Raw genomic sequence first — 20,478 nt, forward strand, 5'->3', positions numbered from 1 at the left:
GGGGGGGGGGGGGGGGGGGGGGGGGGGGGAGCCTGGGGATGCTCACCCTTGTAGCGCAGGTGGGAGTGTGCCATGAGCTGGTCAATCATCAGGTGCATCTGCCGTAACTTCCGGGGACAGAAGTCCTCCCTGCGTGCCTTGTTCTGAAGGAAGACTTGGGGGGGGGGGAACGGGCGGAAGGTACAGCCATGCAGCAGACAACGCTTAGCCTTGCCCTACACTCTTTCCCTACTAGTTCAAGTCATTCAGTATTTGTGAGCAGGGAGGTGCTGGGGACAGACAGTCAGACCCAATTTCCAGCATCAAGGATCCCTAGCCCGATGACAAGACAGACAAGGACAGCTGTGTGATCAGGAACACAAGAGGAGGCTAGTGTGTACACGTGTGTGTCCAGAAACACAATCGTCGAAGCGCACCAGGGAGGACACAACAGGCAGAGAGCAGGTCCCTCCCCCTGGGACATCAAGGACACAGAAACAGCAGGCCAACTACTCTCCCGTTCTGACTTGGAGCCAGACCCAGGCTTGGCCCCAGCCTTGGACTGAGACAGTGGGGACCAGAGAGGGAGCTTCAGAGACTCCCCTCTCACAGGCACAAAAGTGTTCCCCAAGTCTTCATGCCTGCACACCCTCTTGTCCCAGAGCAGCTCTCACCGAGGTGCGGGTAGTACTCAGTGCCCTCATCCGAGCCTGCGGAACTGCTGGACTCATGGCTGGGGGACGGGGTGGACGGCTTCACCATCTCAGCCGTTTGCAGGAACCTGCAGGTGTGGAATGAGGGGCTGATGGCCATGTATGTGCACCCCCTTTCCACATCCTGGGGAGGATGCCCCTTGAGATTCTGGTCAAAGTCAGACAACCTCCTCATGCACTTTTAGGGTTATGACACCAGCTCATGGCACCTGGATCAACCGCGCTGTCTTTGAGTTTTGGCGTGTGTCTGTAATCCCAGCCACCTGGGATTTGAGGCCAGTATGAGCTACATAGAAACTGAGTCCCTCAAAAACAAACAAAACTCCAACAAATTAAGAATAAAACCAACCAAGATCTCTCAAGACAGTTTCTGACCCATGCTCCTGCATGCACAGCGGGCATCTGTGACAATGGCAGACCAGAGCATGATCATCACTGTCCCCCAGTTCACCCTGCACACAGACACTCTAGTCTGGAGACATGCACTGGGCAGGAAGTCCCCAGCATAGCAGGGGTGGGGGCTACTGTGCTGGAAGTCCCCTGTGCTATGCTAGTTCACCATCATCCCCCTCCTGTCCCAGGCCTTGCCTCCTCGAGGCTGTCACATGGCCAGAACCACACATGCTGCAGCCTTCCCACACTGGCTTCTTAACAATATGCATTTAAGGTTCCTCAGTTCCTTTCATAGCTTGACAGCTCATTTCTTCCTAGTGCTGAATAACACCCTATTGTCTGGATGGACCCATTTCTTCATCCATTCACCCACTCAAAGCATGCTGGCTGCTTCTGAGTGGCCATTATGAACAGAGGTGCTATAAATATCTGCACACAGGTCTTTATGTGGATGTTCTCACTCTGTGCTGTTTTCCAACACATTTTCCAAGTGTGTAACAGTAAATAAAACAAACCCGTTATCTAATGGGGAAATGAGACCTGTTAAGTACATGGGCTTTCTCTACATGTTTTCCCATGATTTCCAGGGTCCAGCTTCAGACCATGGGTTCACAACAAAGCTCTGTCGAGGGTCCTAGCAGAACACAACCCCCACAGGAGCCACCTGTTCTGTGTTTTTCACACCTGTGCGCCCAGAGCCTGGGACAGGGCTCCTTCATTTACTTGTATGAACGAATCCTGGTGGATGGTGGTAGGGGGATGCTCCAGAATTACATCACTCAGGTGTGGCCACACCCTTCTGCTTCCTGGTAAGACTTCTACTGCTGTGGAGACCCACCACTCAGCCCCACCTCTAGAGTTATCCAGGAGCAGCCCCCACCAAACATGTGCTTCTCTGAACCAGGAACTGTGCTGTACCCACTACTGTGCCGTTCAGGGCACAACACTGCCACAGTGGGTCTGTACCAGTACTATGCTGTTGTGGGCGCTGCACCGGATGCTTTGAGCTCCTTGATTTACTCGGTCTGCACAGAATGAGGAACACAGGCAGGTACCCACTCAACATAGCTGGGATTCAAACTTTGGAAACACCTAATTTTGGTGTTTTGGGGACCCCAGTTGCTCAGGCAGAACTCTCCTCCCCATGGCCCACCGCCTTATTCCTGCTGCCCAAGGGACCAGACAGTACGCATGCTTGCTGGAAAACCAAACTCCAAGGACTGAACAAACCCGCCCCTGTGCACTCTGCACCCGCCTGTGTTAGACCCTGCATGTAGTGCTGGGAACCTGCACCAAGGGAGGTCATCAGAACAGTGGTGTCACTTCAGAGTGGCAGGCACCATGGTGGGGGTGTGGGAAGGGAGGGGAGAGGACTGAAGCTGGCCTCACGCCATGAGGGCATCAGAAAAGATATACAGGCCAAGTGCTTCCAGCCAGGGACAAGAGGCATAACGAGGAACACCTTGGCACTGAGCTGCAGGAGGGATGGCTAGCCAGATGCCCGGGGTGTCTTCCTCACGGTGTGGGCCCTAGGTTAACCAGATCCCCAGGGTGTCTTCCTCATGGTGTGAGCCCTAGGCTAACCAGATGCCTGGGTGTCTTCCTCATGGTGTCGGCGCTATCAGGCAGCACAGAAAGGGCTGTGCTCACCACACGGAGGTGAGGTCCATGGAGGGGTAAGCGCTTTGCAGGCTGTCGCACTGCATGAGTTCAGTTGTGCCCACTGGCTAAAGACCACCATGTCGGGCTTGTTGACCACTGACTTCCCTCACAGCAGAGGGTGAGGAAGGCATGAGACCCTCGCCTGAGTGTCCAGCCACTCCTCCCAAGTAGCTGTTTGCAGTTCTGCCCTAACTGCACCTGTGTCAGGGAGGGCACAAACATGCATGCTGGGAAGGACTAGGGAGGGGCTCCATCCTCATAGCCACAGGGAAGCCATCGTCCTTCCATGTGCAGGCCTTCCCATGGGTGGCTTTAAGACGACTTACGCTCCTGCTGCAACCACTGCCCTGTAAGCAGTCTACTAGTGACTGAGAGAACTTGGTGGAGGTTTGTTACGGGGCCTTAGCAGAGGAGACATGCATTACCTAGACCCCAGTGTGGAGAAGCCAGCAGAGGCCTTTGGACCTGTAGGAACGACCAATTACAACAAACATGCAACAGTATCCCCATGGGTACCGAGGGGACCAGTGGGGCCCTGGCCTGAGGCTGTCCTCCCTCCAGCCTGTCTCGCAGCTCACCTGTACAGACTGAGGTCCGTGAACCAGTCCTGCACAACGATCACCACATGGCAGACCGTGAAGAGGAAGGCAGCTATCTGCAGTGACTGTTGGGAGGGATGGGGAGGGCAGAGGTCAGACACCAGCTCTTCTTTCCAGGACGCAGCTCAAGGAGCAGCACAAAGGGCTTCTTTCTGTGAGCGACACTGTGTGACTTGTTTCCTTACAGGCCAGCCCTAAATGTGGCCAGGTAGGAAGCAGCAGCCGCCTTACATAGAGGGGCACCAGACTGAGGGCAAGGGGTGGAAAGTGACTGCTGGAGGCCAGGTCTGTCCTCAGCCAGAGCTGCCCCCTCTCCCCCAGCCCAGGCCCTGGTCCACCCCCCCGCCCCCCTCCTCAGCCCTCAGCTCAGCCCCTATCAGACTCCCTCACCTGCATTTCCACATAGGTGTGAGGGAGGTTGTACTCTGGGGGCAGTTTGCGGTCATTATTGATGAGGTGGTCCAAGATGGATGGGCTTAGGATGGGCTGCAAGAGATGGACCCGGAAGGTGAGGCAGTTGCTGCAAGGCATGCTCTGAGAGTGCAGGAAAACACTGCCGAGGACAAAGTGAGGCCAGCAGCAGAGCAGGTCAGTCTAACCAGCGCAGCGCTGGTCAGCAAGAGGGGGCGAACCATCAACTCCCAGCCTTCCTGAGCCAAGCCTTGCTGTTTCCAAGAGCCTGGAGTCCCAAGAGCCCCTGGTGCTCCTAAGTTTCACAGAGCATAAATAAGCCCTGGCCCCTTTAAGACTCTTTGTCGCTGGCTGTTTTTTATGTGCTTCCAAAGTGTTGCTGAAATAATTACTTAGGTCAAAAAATGATTAGTGTGAAACTTGGTGTGAATTTACAAATTGCATCCGTGCACATAGAAGAAACAGGGGTTAGCACACTGAACTCTCCTGAAAGTCACAGTCAGCTGAACACCTCGGGAAACCACTCTGGTGTCAGCCATACTGCCGCTTAGCAGAGGTGAGCTGTTCGGGAAGGTGCTCTTAGCCAGGCTTGCTTGTGTTCAGGTCCCTGCAGACCCTACACAACAAGGTCTGGCACTCAGGGTTCCAGGTTTTCCTGAAGCCTTTCCAGATAGCAGGTTTTTCACTCTATGTTGTCAGTGTCTGGAGAGCAGAACCTCCCCAAGGGGAAGTAACAACGCTGGGCCAGGCCCAGTGCCCAAAGGACTCCAGGCAGTTGGGGACTGGACATACACAGCAGTGATTCACACCACAGTGGAGGGGTGTGGAGAACAGAGGCATCAGAGGCCGCAAATGTCAAGAAGCATGCACCATTGGAGTCTTCGGAAGGGAGACACTGGCCAGGCAAACAGATCAAAGTGTAGAGAGAGTCTGTTCTAGAGACCACAGTGCTGAGAGCTGGGAGCATCCGGCTCAGGTCTACCTCTGTCAGGGCTACTGTGAAACTTTAAACCCCGGGGCAACTCCCAGGCAGACAGGCAGTATGACTTCCCTTTTCTGAAACTTGGGGTCAGAAATGGAAAAGGACCTGTGAAGGGCCTGAGGGTGAGGAGCTGAGGACCACTGCCTAGATATCCATGGCAGGTCAGTCCCAATGATAGTGACAATTCTAAGCAAGAACCTGGTACCAGGTGTTGGTCAAACACTTTTCTTGGACCATTCCATAGACTAGAACGAGCTTCCAAGAGGCTGAGTAGGGCCTGCACCCCCACTGACAGGTGAAGGGGCAGAGTTCAACTTCAGGTCACATTCCTGATAAGGTTGAAGTTCAGGATCTAGACTGATAGACCCGAGGCCACACCTGAAGGCATGGTGCTTGGAGATCCTCCAGGCCACAGTGCAAAAGTGAATGTCACACTCTAACAGGAGAATGCTAAGGGCCAGGGAGAGGGGGCTGGGGCTGGGCTGGTACCTGTGTGTCTAGAAAGACGATCCGCTCCTGGGTAATGAAGAAGTCGATGCCACTGGTCTGGTTGCCCCCTCGTTCCTTCATCTCGGCACTCTGAGCCCGGAAGACATACGCCCTATGAGGAGAACACGTGGAGCACATGAGCTGTCTGGCACTGACACAGAATACCTGAGACACAGACCCTCCGCCAGCCCCCAGGCCTTCCATCTCTTCCATCTGACGCCACGGCTAGGGAGTGACGACATGATTTTCAGCACACAGCTTCATGCCCTGCCCACAGGTACAGTCAGTGCAGCTAAGGGAGTCAGCAGACTCTAGCGTTTACAGGCACAGGCAGAGACTGCCAGACTTCCAGGTTACAGATCTCAACTCTGTCTTCCTGGCCCTTAAGCCTTCTTCCTCATTTTCCTTATCTGTAATATGGAGATGACAAGGGCAGAAAGACTATGCGGCTAAGAAAAGACAATGATGGGATGGGTGGGGGTGGTGGATCTGCTCTGAGGGCAAGGAAGATGCTCCAGGGAGCAAGTGAAGAGGGACAGGCAGTACATGTGAGGACGGGTGGATGCAGATCAGGGCTGTTAGACTGACAGGAGGCACAGAGGGCAAGACTGAGGAGAAAGGCAACAACGGGCCAGGTTGAGGCAGGAGCATCAGCAGGCAGACATATAGGCCTTTCTTCATGGGACACAGGCAAGAGTTGGGGTGGGGGTGTATGAGTCCAGATGCCCTGAAGCAGACGAGTGATGAATAGATTTTGGTTTGGAAAATGCCCCTCTCTGCTGTGTGCAAGGACTGCAGGAAAGGCTGGAGGTGGCTCCGCAGATAAGGGACCTCCCAGGGCCTCTCACATTCATTCCTATAGCCCTCTGCGCATGTTTCTCTGCAGTGTGACTGAGACCCATGGGCCTCACTTGGCAAGCTGTCCCTGAGCTACTGACCCCCTTCTTGTTTGCTCTGCAACTCAGGCCCAAATCCCGGGCCTAAGGCTTTGTGTCTGTATTCCCTCTCATTAGGGCACACTATCCATTGAGTCCATTCTTCCTTCAGTGCTGGATTTAAAAACTGTAATCTGGCCAATTGTTAAAACTGGTTTTGTTGTCCTTGAACAAGGATAAGGTTGAGGATGACCTTGAACTGATTATGTAGGTTAACCTCAAATGCCTGATCCTCCTGCCTCCACCTCCTGAAAGCTGGGACCACAGGCATTCACCACACGCCTGGCTGTTATCATCCTCCAACATGCCAAATGGCTCTAACATGCCAGATGGATTCTCTTTACAAACTCCCCAGAAAACAAGCCCACATGGCAGGCTATGACAGTCACGTGTATTGTGGAACCCAGCACCAAGAACAGGGGCTGGCAATGTAAGGAGCATTTGGTACACATTTGCTGAATTGAGCGAAGGCACAAAGACTGGCTGGGTAGATCTCAGCATCTGCCAGGGGAGATAATGGCTGGGAGCAGGGGTTGGGCATGAAGGAGGGGAAGCAGGCTGTAAATGAGGTGAAATCTTTAGGAGTTGACAAAAAGAGCCATGGGTAAAATGCAAACTGAGACAGCGGTTTCTGGAGTCTGGACAGAGAGCACAGGGGACTGTGCCTGCTGCTACGAGGGGTGTGCAAAGATGCCACCCAAGAGGTAAAACAGCATGACGGCACAGGCAGCTGTATATGCAACTGGGCAGAGGCCAGGGATGGGGAGGCAGTTGGACCTTTGCACTTTAGGCTCAGGCAATGGTGCTCCTTAACCTTTTCTGGGTTTCCACCAGGCCAAGACTTGGTAAGAAGTATGGGCCCTTTCCCCTAGAAGTAAAACCTGACACTGAGACAGAGGGATTATGGGATAGGGGCCAGCCTGGACTATGTAGAGAGACCTTGTCTTAAAGAAACAAAACCCCCATCTCCAATCACAGCAACAATGAAACTGTGCTTCAGATGCAAGACTCCACACAAAGGGCTCACAGCCCTTTGTACACTAAGGATAAGGCACCCTCTGTACAAAAGCCCAGCTCCAGCTTCTGGGAACAACCTGGCCTTCGTTCCTAACTGTGTCTGGTGTTGAGCAGTCTTATGTCAACTCCACACATGCTGGAGTCATCTGAGAGGAGAGAGCCTCAACTGAGAAAATGCCTCGGTAAGACTGGGTTGCAGACAAGCCTGCAGGACTTTTCCTAATTAGTGGTTGATGGGGGAGGGCCCAGACCATGACGGGTGGTACCATCCCTGGACTGGTGTCCTGGGTTCTATAAGAAAGCAGGCTTAACAAGCCTGTAAGCAAGCCAGTAAGCAGCACCTTCGATGGCCTCTGCATCAGCTCCTGCCTCCAGGTTCCTGCCCTCTGAGTCCTGCCCTGACTTCAATGATGAACAGCAATATGGAAATGTAAGCTAAATAAACCTTGCATTTTGGTCATGGTGTTTCATTACAGCAATAGTGTTGTGTTGGTACCAGGATAGTGGAGTACTGCTGTGACAGACCTGACCATGTTGTTTTGGAGAGGACTGTGGAAGGGCCAGCATCACTGAGGTGAGGTCTTCTGGGAAGTGCATCCTGTGAGTCATCACAGAGAAGCTGTGTTCCAGAGGTGGCCAAGGTTGTACAAGTTGGCAACTGAACTTGGTAATGTAAGTCACCCAGGAAGTGCTGCTTTTGAAGGCAGGAAGGGGTCATGGAGAGCAGCTGAGGCTTGGCACTGTGAGAGGCCAGGAGAGGCCACCGGGGAAGGTGCAGCCTCAGTGGCAGTTGAAGGCTCAGGACGGAAGGGGTCATGTAAAGAAGTTGAGTCTTGGCACCATGAAGAGAGCCTAGGGGAAGCTATTGGTGAAAGTACAGCCCAGCTGTAGCAGAAGACCCCAGTGTTTTGGCGATGCCAGTACCATGGTGTCTTAGTTAGGGTCTCTACTGCTGTGGTGAAACACCATGACCAAAGAGCAAGTTGAGGAGCAAAGGGTTTATTAGGCTTACACTTCAGCATTGCTGTTCATCAGCAAAGGAAGTCAGGTCAGGAACCTGGAAGCAGCAGCTGATGCAGAGACCATAGAGAAGTGCTGCTCACTGGCCTGCTCCCCTGGCTTGCTCAGCCTGCTCTCTTATAGAATCCAGAACCAGCAGCAGAAAAATGGCAGCACCCACAATGGAAATGAACCCTGCCCCATTGATTGCTAATTGAGAAAATGCCTTACAGGCGGATTTCACCAAGGCATTTCCTGAACTGAGGTTCCTTCCCCGATCACCCTAACCTGTGTCAAGTTGGCACACAAAACCAGCCAGCATACATGGGATAAGCACCAAGAACAGCAGCTGTGGTGCAGTGGAGCTGCAGAACCCAGAAGACAAGTGTGTGAGCGGTAGATGGTGGAGCTGGAGAAGTGACGCAAGGCCCTTGGAGGAGTCCAGAAGATCGAGTGAATCCCAGACATTGGACGTTGAGCTATTTATATTGTTGGTTTTGCTTTGATCTGATTTTGACTGTACCCTGGTTCTTCCCTCTTGAAACAAGAAAGTATTTAACTTAATTTTGCTTTTTATGGGGGTCCACAGTAGAAGAGATTTTTGATTTTTAAAGAGATGGGTATTGGGATGGAGAGATGGCTCAGAGGTTAAGAGCATTGCCTGCTCTTCCAAAAGTCCTGAGTTCAATTCCCAGCAACCACATGGTGGCTCACAACCATCTGTAATGAGGTCTGGTGTTCTCTTCTGGCCTGCAGGCATACACACAGACAGAATATTGTACACATAATAAATAAGCATTTTTTTTAAAAAGACTGTAGGTCTTTTAAAGTTATTTATGTCTTTCACGTGAGATCTTGGGATCATTGAGAAAGGAAAGGTTGTGGCTGAATGTGGTATGTGTGTCTGTCAAGATGACAAGGAGTCAATGTGCTGCATGGTTTTATGTCAACTTGATACAAGCTAAAGTCATGGGAGAGGGAACCTCAATTAAGAAAATACCTTCACGGGTTGGGTGGTGGCAGCACACATCTTTAATCCCAGTATTTGGGAGGCAGAGGCAGATGGATCTCTGTGAGTTCAAGGCAGGCTGGTCTACAGGGCAAGTTCCAGGTCAGCCAGGGCTACACAGAGAAACTCTGTCTTGAACCACCTGCCCCTCAAAAATGAAAGAAAGAAAATGCTTCAATAAGATCAGGCTGCAAGCAAAACTGTTTTCAACCTTTCTAATGCCGCAACCCTTTAATACAGTTCCTCAGGCTGTGGTGACCCCCAACCATAAAATTATTTTTGTTACTTCTTCATAACTGTAATTTTGCTACTGTTAATGAATTGTAATGTAAATACCTGTGTCTTCCAATAGTCTTAGGTGACCTGTGAAAGGGTCAAGACCCACAGGTTGAGAACCACTGCTGTAGCGTATTATCTCATGGCCTAGACCACGGCAGGTGGTACCACCCTTGGGCTGCTGGTCCTAGGTGGATTCTATAAGAAAGCAGGCTAAGCGAGCCATGACAGCAAGCCAGTAAGCAGCTCTCCTCCACTGGTCTCTGCATCAGCTCCAGTCTCCAGGTTCCTGCCTTGTTTGAGTTCCTGCCCTGACTTCCTTCAGTGATGGACTATGATGTGGAAATGGAAGTCAAATAAGCCCTTTCCTCACCAAATTGCTTTGGGTCATGATGTTTCATTACAGCAATAGTAACCCTAACCAAGACATGGCCTATCCCTATTTTGAGTCTTCCTTTGGTCTTCTCAAGCTCTTCTAGTTCCCCGTCCCTGCCTTCTCTGCTCCCGCTAGGTTGTGTAGATAGAGAGGGGAAGTTCCAGTGAGGCACTGAGCGGAATCAACTTTAGGAAAGAGGCTAATTAATGCCAACAGTATGGTGGCACCTGAAGTAGTAAGTCCCAAGACACTGCAAGCCAGATGTCTTGTGTTAAGAGGTGCCTTAGGAGACAGTAGGGAGAACCTAGTGGATGTGTGTGTGTGTGTGTGTGTGTGTGTGAGCATGTGCACACGAGAGAGGGGGAGAAGGCAGGCATACGTAACGTGGGACATGTGGCAGGTCACTCTCCATGTAGGGCGTAGGGCTTGGTTAACCTATGACTCGCGTATGTGGAAAAGTTATTTCTAGGAGGGCCAGGCTTCCCTGCCCCAGTGTCAGGATGCAGTTCTTAAGGTCCCCTTCCAAATCCTCTCTTCTACTACACCATTTATCTTCATCTTGTGCAGGTCAGCGACACCTCAGGCCTCACCGTTCCTGTGCAGAGGAACATAACACAGGAGGACCAAGGCTAGCACAGAACCTGCTCTTTCCCTGTCCTATCTCCCAGATTACCAGGTACCCTTAACTCTTAGGCTCTGTGCCAGCTGCTTCATCCATCAATCATTCACTTGAGGGGCTGGAGGGATGGCTCAGCAGTTGAGAACACTGGTTCAGTTTCCAGTGCCAACATGGGAGGCTCACACTGCCTGTAACCACCATTCCAGGAGATCTGAAACCTTTCCTGGCTTCCAGTGGGCACCATGAAGCAAGCAGTACATAGACATATACACAGGCACAACACTCAAACGCATAAAAGTTAAATTAAAAGACTACCTGAGCAAGAGGAGAGCCTGAGGCAGCCACCACCTTCTGAAAGCCTTGGTGAGCCTCACTCCACAGACAGTCCACACTCATCCTCGTCCACAACATGAGCCCAGGACAGGAAGCCACCTTGAAGCCTTTCGTTACAATCCCAGTCCCCCTCCCCATGGATGCCCACCTTCCCCTGGTCTTCAACACTGTTCCGTGCCTCACCTCTGGTCTTCTTCTGGAGTGTTTGCCGACAACAGTGACATGACCATGGACTTGCCTGTCCCCTGGAGGCCCAGGACACCGACCACTAACACGTCAGTCTGATCTAGCAGGTACTGGGGGGCAATGGAAGACATGAGCCTCACAAGCCTAGTGGAGCCTGGCAGGGGCAGCTAGGGAGGGTTGAATACCAGTGGGGAAAGGCCAGTGTACTTCAGGGGGAGGAGTGGAGAGGCAGGAAGACAGGACCACCCAAGTCAGCCCCCTGCTCTGGGCAGTCTCTGCAGATCAGAGTGTGATTAGATCAGAACAAGGAGCTAAGTCTGTAAACAACTGAGACCTTTGCCGATCTTTACCACCAGGGGGCAGAAGAACCTCTTCCAAAGGTCAACTGGAGTCTAATGAGCCAAACTACCCAGGACTGGGGTTCGCTGTGGCAGCAGGATCACATGTGGCTATTTTAATTCATTAAATAGGGGTCACAATGTCAAGTGCTCAGTAGCCCTGCAGAGGTGGAGGCTGCCAAACGAGGCAATGCAAAAAGAGTGGCTTATCACTACAGAAAGGGCCCAGTGGAGCCAGCACTGGCATGCTGCGCTACCAGGCTGAGGCTACAGTGTAGGAAGGGGCGGCCCTTCCAGAGTCTGCTGAACAGTGGAAGAGGTACAAAAGCAGAGAGGCACAGGCACGTCGGCCTGATAATACGATGCCCTCGCTAGAGCAGGAGCTGCAGGGAAGGAGCCTCTGGCTGGCACTGTGAAGACCGCATGCAGCTGGACCCCGGAGGAGTGTGGGAGCGGGATCAGGACCTTCCTCTGCTGTGCCATGGCACACAGGTTCTGGTATTAGGGTAGCAGGGATGTCTAGCAAGAGACATCGGAGCATGTCAGGGTTTCAACTAGCCCTGGTGTCACAGGAGGCTAAGGCAGGAAAACTGGACAGTTCAAGAGTAGCTTGGGCAACTTAGTACCCTACTTCTGAACCAAAAAAGTTCAAAGCAGCCTGGAGCTGGAGCTCGGGAACAGAGAAGTTGTTAGCGTGCAGGAGGCCCTGGGTCCAATCCCCACTGTTTCTCGCCTAATATCAGCAAACCCAGTCTTTCAACTGCAGCCCTAAGCTGGATGGGAGCTCCTGGCAGGTCCTGAGGGCTGTTCTGGAGGGGTATGGACAGACGTGTGGGACTTAGGGAGGCCGTACCTCAATGGCACTGTCACACCAGTTCATCTGGTCGTCCACCAGCTTGATGCTGTGCTTCATGCGCTCCGGGGGCAGGAGCTTGGCCTGGCCCACCACAGCTGGACAGAGAGAGAGAGAGGATTCATATAGAGGTGAATACTTTGCATTGGTATGAGTTTTGGTCCATACAGATTTAAGGTCAATATGTATTTCTGCTCTTAAGGTATTACGTTTGCAGCTCATTTAAAAATGTAATGTATAATCAAGAAATACAGGTTAATAGATAGTCGTCTATAATAAACTTTTAGTCGTGTTAGTTTCTAGATATACAGAGATATATTTCAGTTAGATAATCTTCAACACTCCAAAGACCTACAGAATATGGCATTTAAAATGGTTTAAGAACTTAGACTTTTCTTGACAGTGAGACATGCCTGCTTCTGGCAACACCAATTCAGAGAGGTTAATGGGCATTGAAGAAACTTGTTATGGCATTTGCCTTCAATACAAGGCTAGCCATTTGGGCAAGAAATTGCTCTTGCCTGGACTGCTTAATGGTATGCTGTATGAACTGGACATGCAGGACCCACAGAAAAGTGACTGCTAAACTTTCCAAAAGATGGGCTGGTCCTTCAGGGTTCCTGCTTCACAGAAGAAACTGCCAGACACTCTGCAGGACACAGAAGACAGGAACTGACAAACTTTGCCATTACAAGGCAGAAAAAAAACCCTTATTTCCTGCTTCATGGAAAAGACTGCTGCCAATAGACTGAGGTGGATGCCCCAACATCAAGAAGAGCTTTGGGTGACTGTCAGGCCACAAGATGTCTCTGTCAATTCTAGAGTTTTGGAAGTTGCTTACAGTGCACTTCTGTTTACTTAGGTAATATTATATCCTTCTGGGGTCTTTGCTGGAGTTGAAGACAGTTATAGTTTTCCTTAGTTATGATGAAAGATAAATTAGATATAAAACTGTAGACTCACAAATACAGAATAAAGTATTTTTCTTAATTTGCCAAATGTAAATGGACTAAATATTGTAACTATAATTTTTGTTTGATAACTGTTTTGCTATATGTAATTTTACTATGTTAAAAGTTAAAACCTTCCTTTTTTAATTAGATAGAAAAGGGGAAATGATGTGGGAAGTCCTTCTGTATATGTGTTGCTTTTATTGGTTAGTGAATAAAGCTGTTTTAGCCAATGGCTTAGCAGAGTAAAGTCAGGTGGAAAATCTGAACAGAGATAAAGAGAGTAGGCAGAGTTAAGGAAAAAGATGCTGCGGCCGGAACCTTTTTGGTAAACCATGGCCTCATGGCAATACACAGATTAATAGATAAGAATTAATTTAAGATATAAGAGTTAGCTAGAAAGATGCCTAAGATATTGGTCAAACAGTATTGTAATTAATATAGTTTCTGTGTGATTATTTGGGTCTGAGTGTCTGGTAAACGAAAGTACAGTTGCCATCTACACAGGGCAGTGAGGGTCTGAGTGGGCCAGGAAGGCAGGAGCGTGGCCTGGCCCACCATGGCTCGATGGAAAGAGGAAACAGGACAGAGAGGATCTAAGGCGGCTAGGAACTGGTCCCTGCCTAGGCTGTGGGGTCCACTCACGGTCCATGGCAGTTGGTGCTGCAGTGCCCATGCCCCGGTTCTGAATCTGGTACACAGGCTGCGTGGGTCTCTGCCCCTCCTTCTCTCCTTTGGGTGGCGCAGGGGCTGTGGGGGGTGGTGGGGCAGTGCCCTCAGGGGTGGTAGCCCCTGTTCCAGCCACAGGCCCCTTCCCCTCCTCACGTGGTTTCATGAGCACAATGGGTTTCTCCAGTGGGGCTGGGGCTGGTGGTGCTGCAGGGGCTGTGGTTGGTGGCGGCTGCTTTGACTGTGGGAGTGAGAAGGTTGCAGATCACCGTGAAGACCTCCCATCACCCCTCTTCCCACCTCCCTCCTGAGGTCCTCAATGCTCACCCGCTCTGCTGGGGGCTTTGAGAGGATAATGGGGGTTTTTTGCATGACGTTAGTGCTGGGGTCTTCGCTGCCATCCTGAGGAGAGAGAATGCAGCTATTAATCCAGACAACCTCCATGATGCCTCCCAACCCTACCCAGGTGCTGATACTACACCCATGAGACTGGAAACCCATGCAGAATGTGGCTGAGCATGGGAACTCGCTCTTAACTATTCACCCGGCTTCAGAGTCACATCTTCGCCACCCCTGACAGCGTCCTCTGCAGCCCCATAGGAAGGAGGGAGAGTGGGGTGTGGGAACCCAAGTAAGAGCTACACCCACTTCTACCTGGTCAACCTTGGGGGAAGGGCAGGAGCTCCACCTTCACAGGACAGTATAGGACAGAGGGAAACTGCCTGTGTGTTGCCTAGTGGGACCCCTGATACATGGCAGGTGCCTGCTCTGTGAGAGCCACTGGGATCCTTACTACTCTGACTGCCAAGCCCTTGGCCCTGTCCCTGTTCTCACAGGCAAATGCACTCCTTCCTATGTGTCATCCTCTTCTGCCTCCCAATCACCCTTAGTCTAGAGGGGAAGGTTCAAATTTCAGGCCTGCTCCTGGTTAAGGTCACTGTGGACCCTCACTGGGCCTGTTTCTCTGTAAGTCCTACTCATTCTGCTGGCTCAGAGGCCCGCTGGAACCCCAGGATGACCCAGAGTGCTTTAGCAAGAACAGCTCTGAGAGAACACCTCCAGCACCGAGGCTGGGGCAGGGGGTGACAGACAGCTGTGCTCATGAACAGGGGTGTCTAACAAGGAGGATGGGAAGGGCAGGGGATCCAGAACAAGCCCAGCAGGAGAAGAACACACATGAGCAGAATGACAAGAAGGGGCTGCGGTCAGGTGGGTAAGGAGGATGTACAAAGGTCAGGGAACAGCCTCGCCTGAGACAAAGGTAAGATTTTCAGCAGCTTCTTCAGGGACTATGGCTGACAAGCTGTGGGAAGATCTGGACAGTACCCCAAAGGTTGTGCATGAAACAGAGTCCATGGGCTCACATGGCACTTGTGAGGGTTCAGGAAGCCCCACAGAGACAGGACTCTCTACAAACAGTGGCATACATGCCCTGTTAGTGGGGCACGCGACTCTGAAACAGGAGCCGGTATCAGCTCTGGCTCAATCCTCTCTGTGAAACGCCGTCATGCCAGTGGGATCTGAGCTCACTCCTCTCAGGCCCCCCGCTTGCTGCAGCCTCACCAGCCACCACACAGGTCACCACGACCCCTGCACATGGTGTTCTGTCCACAGTGCTCTTCATCTAGGGTCTGGAATGGCTTGTCCCTTCACCTCCTTCAGGCCCCAACTCAAAGTCACCTCTTGGTGCTGGAGACATGGCTCTGTGGTTAAGAGCACTTGCTGCTCTTCCAAAGGACCTGAGTTCAGTTCCCAGCACCCACAGCACGTGGCTCACAACTGTCTGTAACTCCAGTTCCCAAGGAATCTGGTGCCTCCAAGGGTACCTGTACTCATGTGAACATTCCCATTCCACGTAACAATAATAAAATAAACCTTAAAAAAGGAATAAAAAAAACCCCAAATCACAAAGTCACCTATTAAAAGGTCTTCTTAACCACATCATCAAAAATAGCCCCTTTATTATTCTCCCTCCTTGCTTTTTGAGGGCAGTTTTGGACATGGATATGTCCACTAGCCCTGTATTGAGCCTGGCTGACGGCAGGAGTTCAACCAAACAAGAGCCCTGGATTTCTGTATGCCATCTTTGGGGTCACTCACCCGTCTCTCTCTCTCCCAGGGTGCAATGTAGTCTCTCTCCCGACCTCCAGGCCCAGAAAGGTTCTGGGGGCCACTGGAGCCCGGCTCCTTCCACCGCCGCCGCCGCTCTACCCCATAGAGCCCAGGCTGACTGTGCCCAGACTCTGACATGGTCACCTGGAGGGAACAAGGAGATTTTAGCGCAAAGGAGTCCTCCCTCTCCATGGGGCTCATCTGACTATATGAAGGCTCCTCCTTATAAAAGGAACCACTGGACCAGAGAGATGGCTCAGTGGGTAAAGATGTTTGCCACCAACACTGATGACCTGAGTTCAATCCCCAGAACCCACATGGTGGGAGAGAACTAACTGACTTCACACACCAAGTTACCAATGCTTCCGGCATCCACACATACCTGCACCCATTACACCCACCCACCCACTGTTATAAATGAATCCTCACAAAAACAACCAAAACCAAACCCCACAAACAAACCAGAGGCTGGAGAGATGACTCAGCAGTTAAGAGTACATACTACTCTTGCAGAAGATGGAGTCCCATTTCCAGCATCCACATCAGATGGCTCACAATCACCTCAAACTCCAGCTCTGGGGCCCACCGCCCTCTTCTGGCTTCCTTGGGTACTACACGCAAGTGCATGAAACCACATACATACATATGCACAGAGAACAACCCAAAGGGAGATCTGTGGCTGAGGGACCAGGTGGCCGCCAGTGTCCTGTATCTTTCCTGACTTCTTCCATTTGGTGAGGTAAACACACAGCTATCCAGAAAATACTTTTTTAATTTTTTTTTTTTGGTGTGGTAAGTGGTGTGGTATCAGAAGCATGGTTTGGGAGTACTCGAAAATGTCCCCTTACAGAAACAGGCACAGTCTTTTGCCTCTCCCTCCTCTTGACTGTAAGAAATGTGAGTGCGGAGGCTAGAGCTCAGGCAGCCGGTCTGATCACCAAGGCAGCTTAATGGCAACCACGGCAAAACAAGACACGAGTATTGGCAATCCCACAGTCTACCCCTGAGGGCAGTGAGAAATACATCTATTCACAACTGCTGAAATGTTCCAGCACAAACAACCTACAGTAGCAGAGCCACACAAAAACAAGAGTCTCCTTCCCAAGTCATTTTCTTACAAATCAGTCGAAGGACTGCTGACCTGTGAGTGTGGTAAGAGCGGCAGGGACTGGCTCCCCCAGGCCCACTGGGTTCCCATCTGCTGGTCACCTTCTGCTACCTTCTGCTGGTCAGCCCTCTCACTCTGAACTTCCCAGGTCTCTCCAGTGTCTAATCCTCAAGATGACCTACTCTCCACCACTAGTGTCTCTTTACAGTGGAATGTGTCGTGGAACAGCCCTGAGTCCTCCCCTGTCTACAGGACTGTATGGACGGCCTGAGTCCTCCCTTGTCCACAGGACTGTATGGACAGCCCTGAGTCCTCCCCTGTCCACAGGACTGTATGGACGGCCTGAGTCCTCCCCTGTCCACAGGACTGTATGGACAGCCCTGGGTCCTCCCCTGTCCACGGGACTGTATGGACGGCCTGAGTCCTCCCCTGTCCACGGGACTGTATGGACGGCCTGAGTCCTCTCCTGTCCACGGGACTGTATGGATAGCCCGGTCTAGCTCAAAAGGTCAGGTTGGCAAACCATGGCCCGTGGACTGAATCTACATTGTCTTGAGTTTCCAAACATACAATGTCATTGGAACCTAGCCCCAACCAATTTACGGAGTGGCTATGGCTGCCTTCCACAGACAGCAGAAGCAGTAGAGGTGCGGACAGTGTGGTCCCCAAAAACCTAGACACACAGCATCTGGCACTTACACTGCGTTCCTTCAAACCCTCCCCATGTTCACCTCAGGCCTTGATGACATCAGCAGGTCCCCGTGAAACACTCTAGAAATGAGGGGCAATCTTGCTAGCCGTGTAGGGCTTGTCTAGCCCCTCTTCCCAGCCACAGACTGGACTGACCGAGGAGGGCAAGGGCTGATAACAGATGCTTATGGGAGTGATTCAGAGCGTAAATGACTGTTTACAGACCCAGGACCTCTCCACAACCTGGGGCTTCTTCCTCCCCTGCAATTAATGGTCTTCCCCCCTATTATTCTGAAAACCTCCCCGGTGCCCCACAGGGATCCTGCCTCACACTAAAGTGCCTGTTTACTGTGACTATCCCCCTTTCGGGCAAGGAAGTGTCCATTGCGCAGTGTTCTGGAATCAGTATTTGAGTCTACTTAACAGCTCTTGTGGGGAACAATCCAGAACCTAAGCGGCCATCGACCAGCTGTCTCCAGAGTTCTCTGGGAGCACTCTCCACAAACTATTATGTAACTGTTTATTTTCAGAGCTCACACTGACCTCACAGAGATGAAGCCTAATAAGCATATTCTTAGGGTGGGGACTTCCAGAGCTTCTTTGTCATGCATGTGTGTGTATATGTGGAGGTCAGATGTCAGTCTCAGGTGTGGTGTGCATGTGTGTGCATGCACATGTGGAGATCAGGTGTCAGTCTCAAGTAGTTTGTCATGCATGTGTCTGTGCACACATGTGGAGGCCAGGTGTCAGTCTCAGGTGTAGTGTGCATGCATGTGTGTGTGAACATGTGCAGGTCAAATGTCAGTCTCAGGTGTAGTGTGGCATGCATGTGTCTGTGTGTGTACATGTGGAGGCCAGGTGTCAATCTCAGGTGTAGTGTGCATGTATGTGTGTGTGTGCACATGTGGAGACCAGGTGTCAATCTCAGGTGTAGTGTGCATGCATGTGTGTGCACATGTGGAGGCCAGGTGTCAATCTCAGGTGTAGTGTGCATGCATGTGTGTGCACATGTGGAGACCAGGTATCAGTCTCAAGTAGTTTGTCATGCATGTGTCTGTGCGCACATGTGGAGGCCAGATGTCAATCTCAGGTGTAGTTTCTTAGGTGCTATCCACTTTCTTTCAAATCACTAATAGTGTATGCGCAGACGCACACACCCACATACACACATGCACAGAGACGTATCATACATGTGGAAGTCAGGTGACAACCTCTGAGAGACCAGTTTCTCTTCCCACCATGTAAGTCCTAGAGATGGAAATCAGCTCTTTGGCCTTACCTGATGAGCCCTCTTGCCAGCCCCACTTTCTTTTTAAGACAGGGTATCTCAGCCAGGCGGTGGTGGAGCACACCTTTAATCCCAGCACTCGGGAGGCAGAGGCAGGCGGATCTCTGTGAGTTCGAGGCCAGCCTGGACTACAAGAGCTAGTTCCAGGACAGGCTCCAAAAGCTATGGAGAAACCCTGTCTCGAAAAAAAAAAAATTAAAAAAAAAAAAGACAGGGTATCTCAATAGAACCCGGAGCTTATCAACTAGGATATACTGCTGACCAAGGAACCCCACACATCTGCCCGGCTCTGCGCCCCCAGCAGGGGACTACAAATCCACGCCACCATACCCCACTTTTCATGTGGTTGCAGGGTTCAAACTCAGGTCCTTGTGCTTACAAACAACCACTTCACAGACTGAGCCACGACCACCTCTGTTCTCAAGCGACTCTTTTGGGGAATCTTCCAGAATTGACAAGTTGCTTTGAAAAATTTTCCTGGAGACCCCCAATTCCTAACTGTTCTAATGCTTGAGGCACGACACATTCCAGAACTTAATAGTCTACAGCTTTCTCCTCCTCTCCTCTCCCTCTGGAACAGGGTCCTGTTCTGTGTAGCTCAGGATGGTCTCAAACTCAAGGCAATCCTGTCTCTGGCTCCACACTGGTGGGATTATAGTGTGAGCCACCGTGCCCAGCCCTACTTACTAATTTTTCTAAGTGTTCCCTAGTACTTAAAACTATTTATATTTGCAATTTTATTCGGGGCCTCCTCCCTATACTCAGGCATAGAGAAACCCCAAACCCAGGTCTCACAAATACATTCCTTGGGTATGTAAGAGTGTCGGGCTTCGGGCTTCTATGGGAGTATTTCCAGAAATATCCTCCTGATGTTATTAGGAGGGCCATATCGGTGCTACGGGGACACATCACAGGAGCTCTAATTTATTTGTACCTCCAGCCAACGGCGTCACCAATGCGAGACCTTCAGGTTCCCACTCACTTGGGCCAGATGCCCAGCAACCTCCTAACGGTAGAGCAGGGGGCGCGGCTTGAGCACGCCCCACCCCCTCAAGCCCCGCCCCGTCGGCGCGCGTGCCTCTCGCAGACTCGCGGGGCCCCCCCTTACCTCCGGCGGCTGCTGATTGGTTCCTGGGGCGCGGCGCGCGCTCCGAGTGACAGGAGTGCAGCGTGGGCGGGGAGGGTCCTCCACCTGCCGAGTTAATGGCGCCGGAAGGTCACAAACGTGAGAGAGAGGCAGAGAAAGCGGGTGCCAGCTATTCCGGAACAGGCCTCGGCGTCCCGGAAGCGCCCAGAGGAGGAAGAAGAGGAAGACAGTGTGCAGTCCAAATCAGGCCCCGCTCTGCTGGCTCTGCGCATGCGCTGCGGACTGGGCGCGCGCGCGGAGGTTCCTGGTTTCGGTACGCAAGCGGATTACGGAAGAGGCGGGGAGCACGGTGCGGCTGAAAATGGCGCATGCGCATGGTTCCTCTGGGCGGGCCTGGTGTTTGGG

At 51.7% G+C, this 20,478-nt stretch overlaps 1 protein-coding gene across 1 annotated transcript in view; it reads right to left on the minus strand.

The window, feature by feature from the left end:
* The window catches only part of Smg9 (SMG9 nonsense mediated mRNA decay factor), a 21,868-nt gene extending 1,841 nt beyond the window's left edge, over positions 1 to 20,027 (minus strand). The window contains exons 1-11 of the mRNA XM_050127152.1: positions 19,921 to 20,027; positions 15,889 to 16,044; positions 14,116 to 14,190; positions 13,765 to 14,029; positions 12,170 to 12,267; positions 10,976 to 11,088; positions 5,229 to 5,340; positions 3,737 to 3,832; positions 3,326 to 3,411; positions 654 to 760; positions 22 to 154 (exon numbers count right to left, since the gene is read on the minus strand). Of these exons, the coding sequence (XP_049983109.1) occupies positions 22 to 154; positions 654 to 760; positions 3,326 to 3,411; positions 3,737 to 3,832; positions 5,229 to 5,340; positions 10,976 to 11,088; positions 12,170 to 12,267; positions 13,765 to 14,029; positions 14,116 to 14,190; positions 15,889 to 16,038 (1,235 nt within the window). The 5' untranslated portion in view covers positions 16,039 to 16,044; positions 19,921 to 20,027. The remainder of the gene's footprint in view (positions 1 to 21; positions 155 to 653; positions 761 to 3,325; positions 3,412 to 3,736; positions 3,833 to 5,228; positions 5,341 to 10,975; positions 11,089 to 12,169; positions 12,268 to 13,764; positions 14,030 to 14,115; positions 14,191 to 15,888; positions 16,045 to 19,920) is intronic.
* Positions 20,028 to 20,478: the final 451 nt, after the last annotated feature.

This window comes from Alexandromys fortis, unplaced genomic scaffold, assembly GCF_014885135.2.
Source record: "Alexandromys fortis isolate MF-2015 unplaced genomic scaffold, M_Fortis_MF-2015_v1.1 scaffold_262, whole genome shotgun sequence".
Lineage (NCBI taxonomy): Eukaryota > Metazoa > Chordata > Mammalia > Rodentia > Cricetidae > Alexandromys > Alexandromys fortis.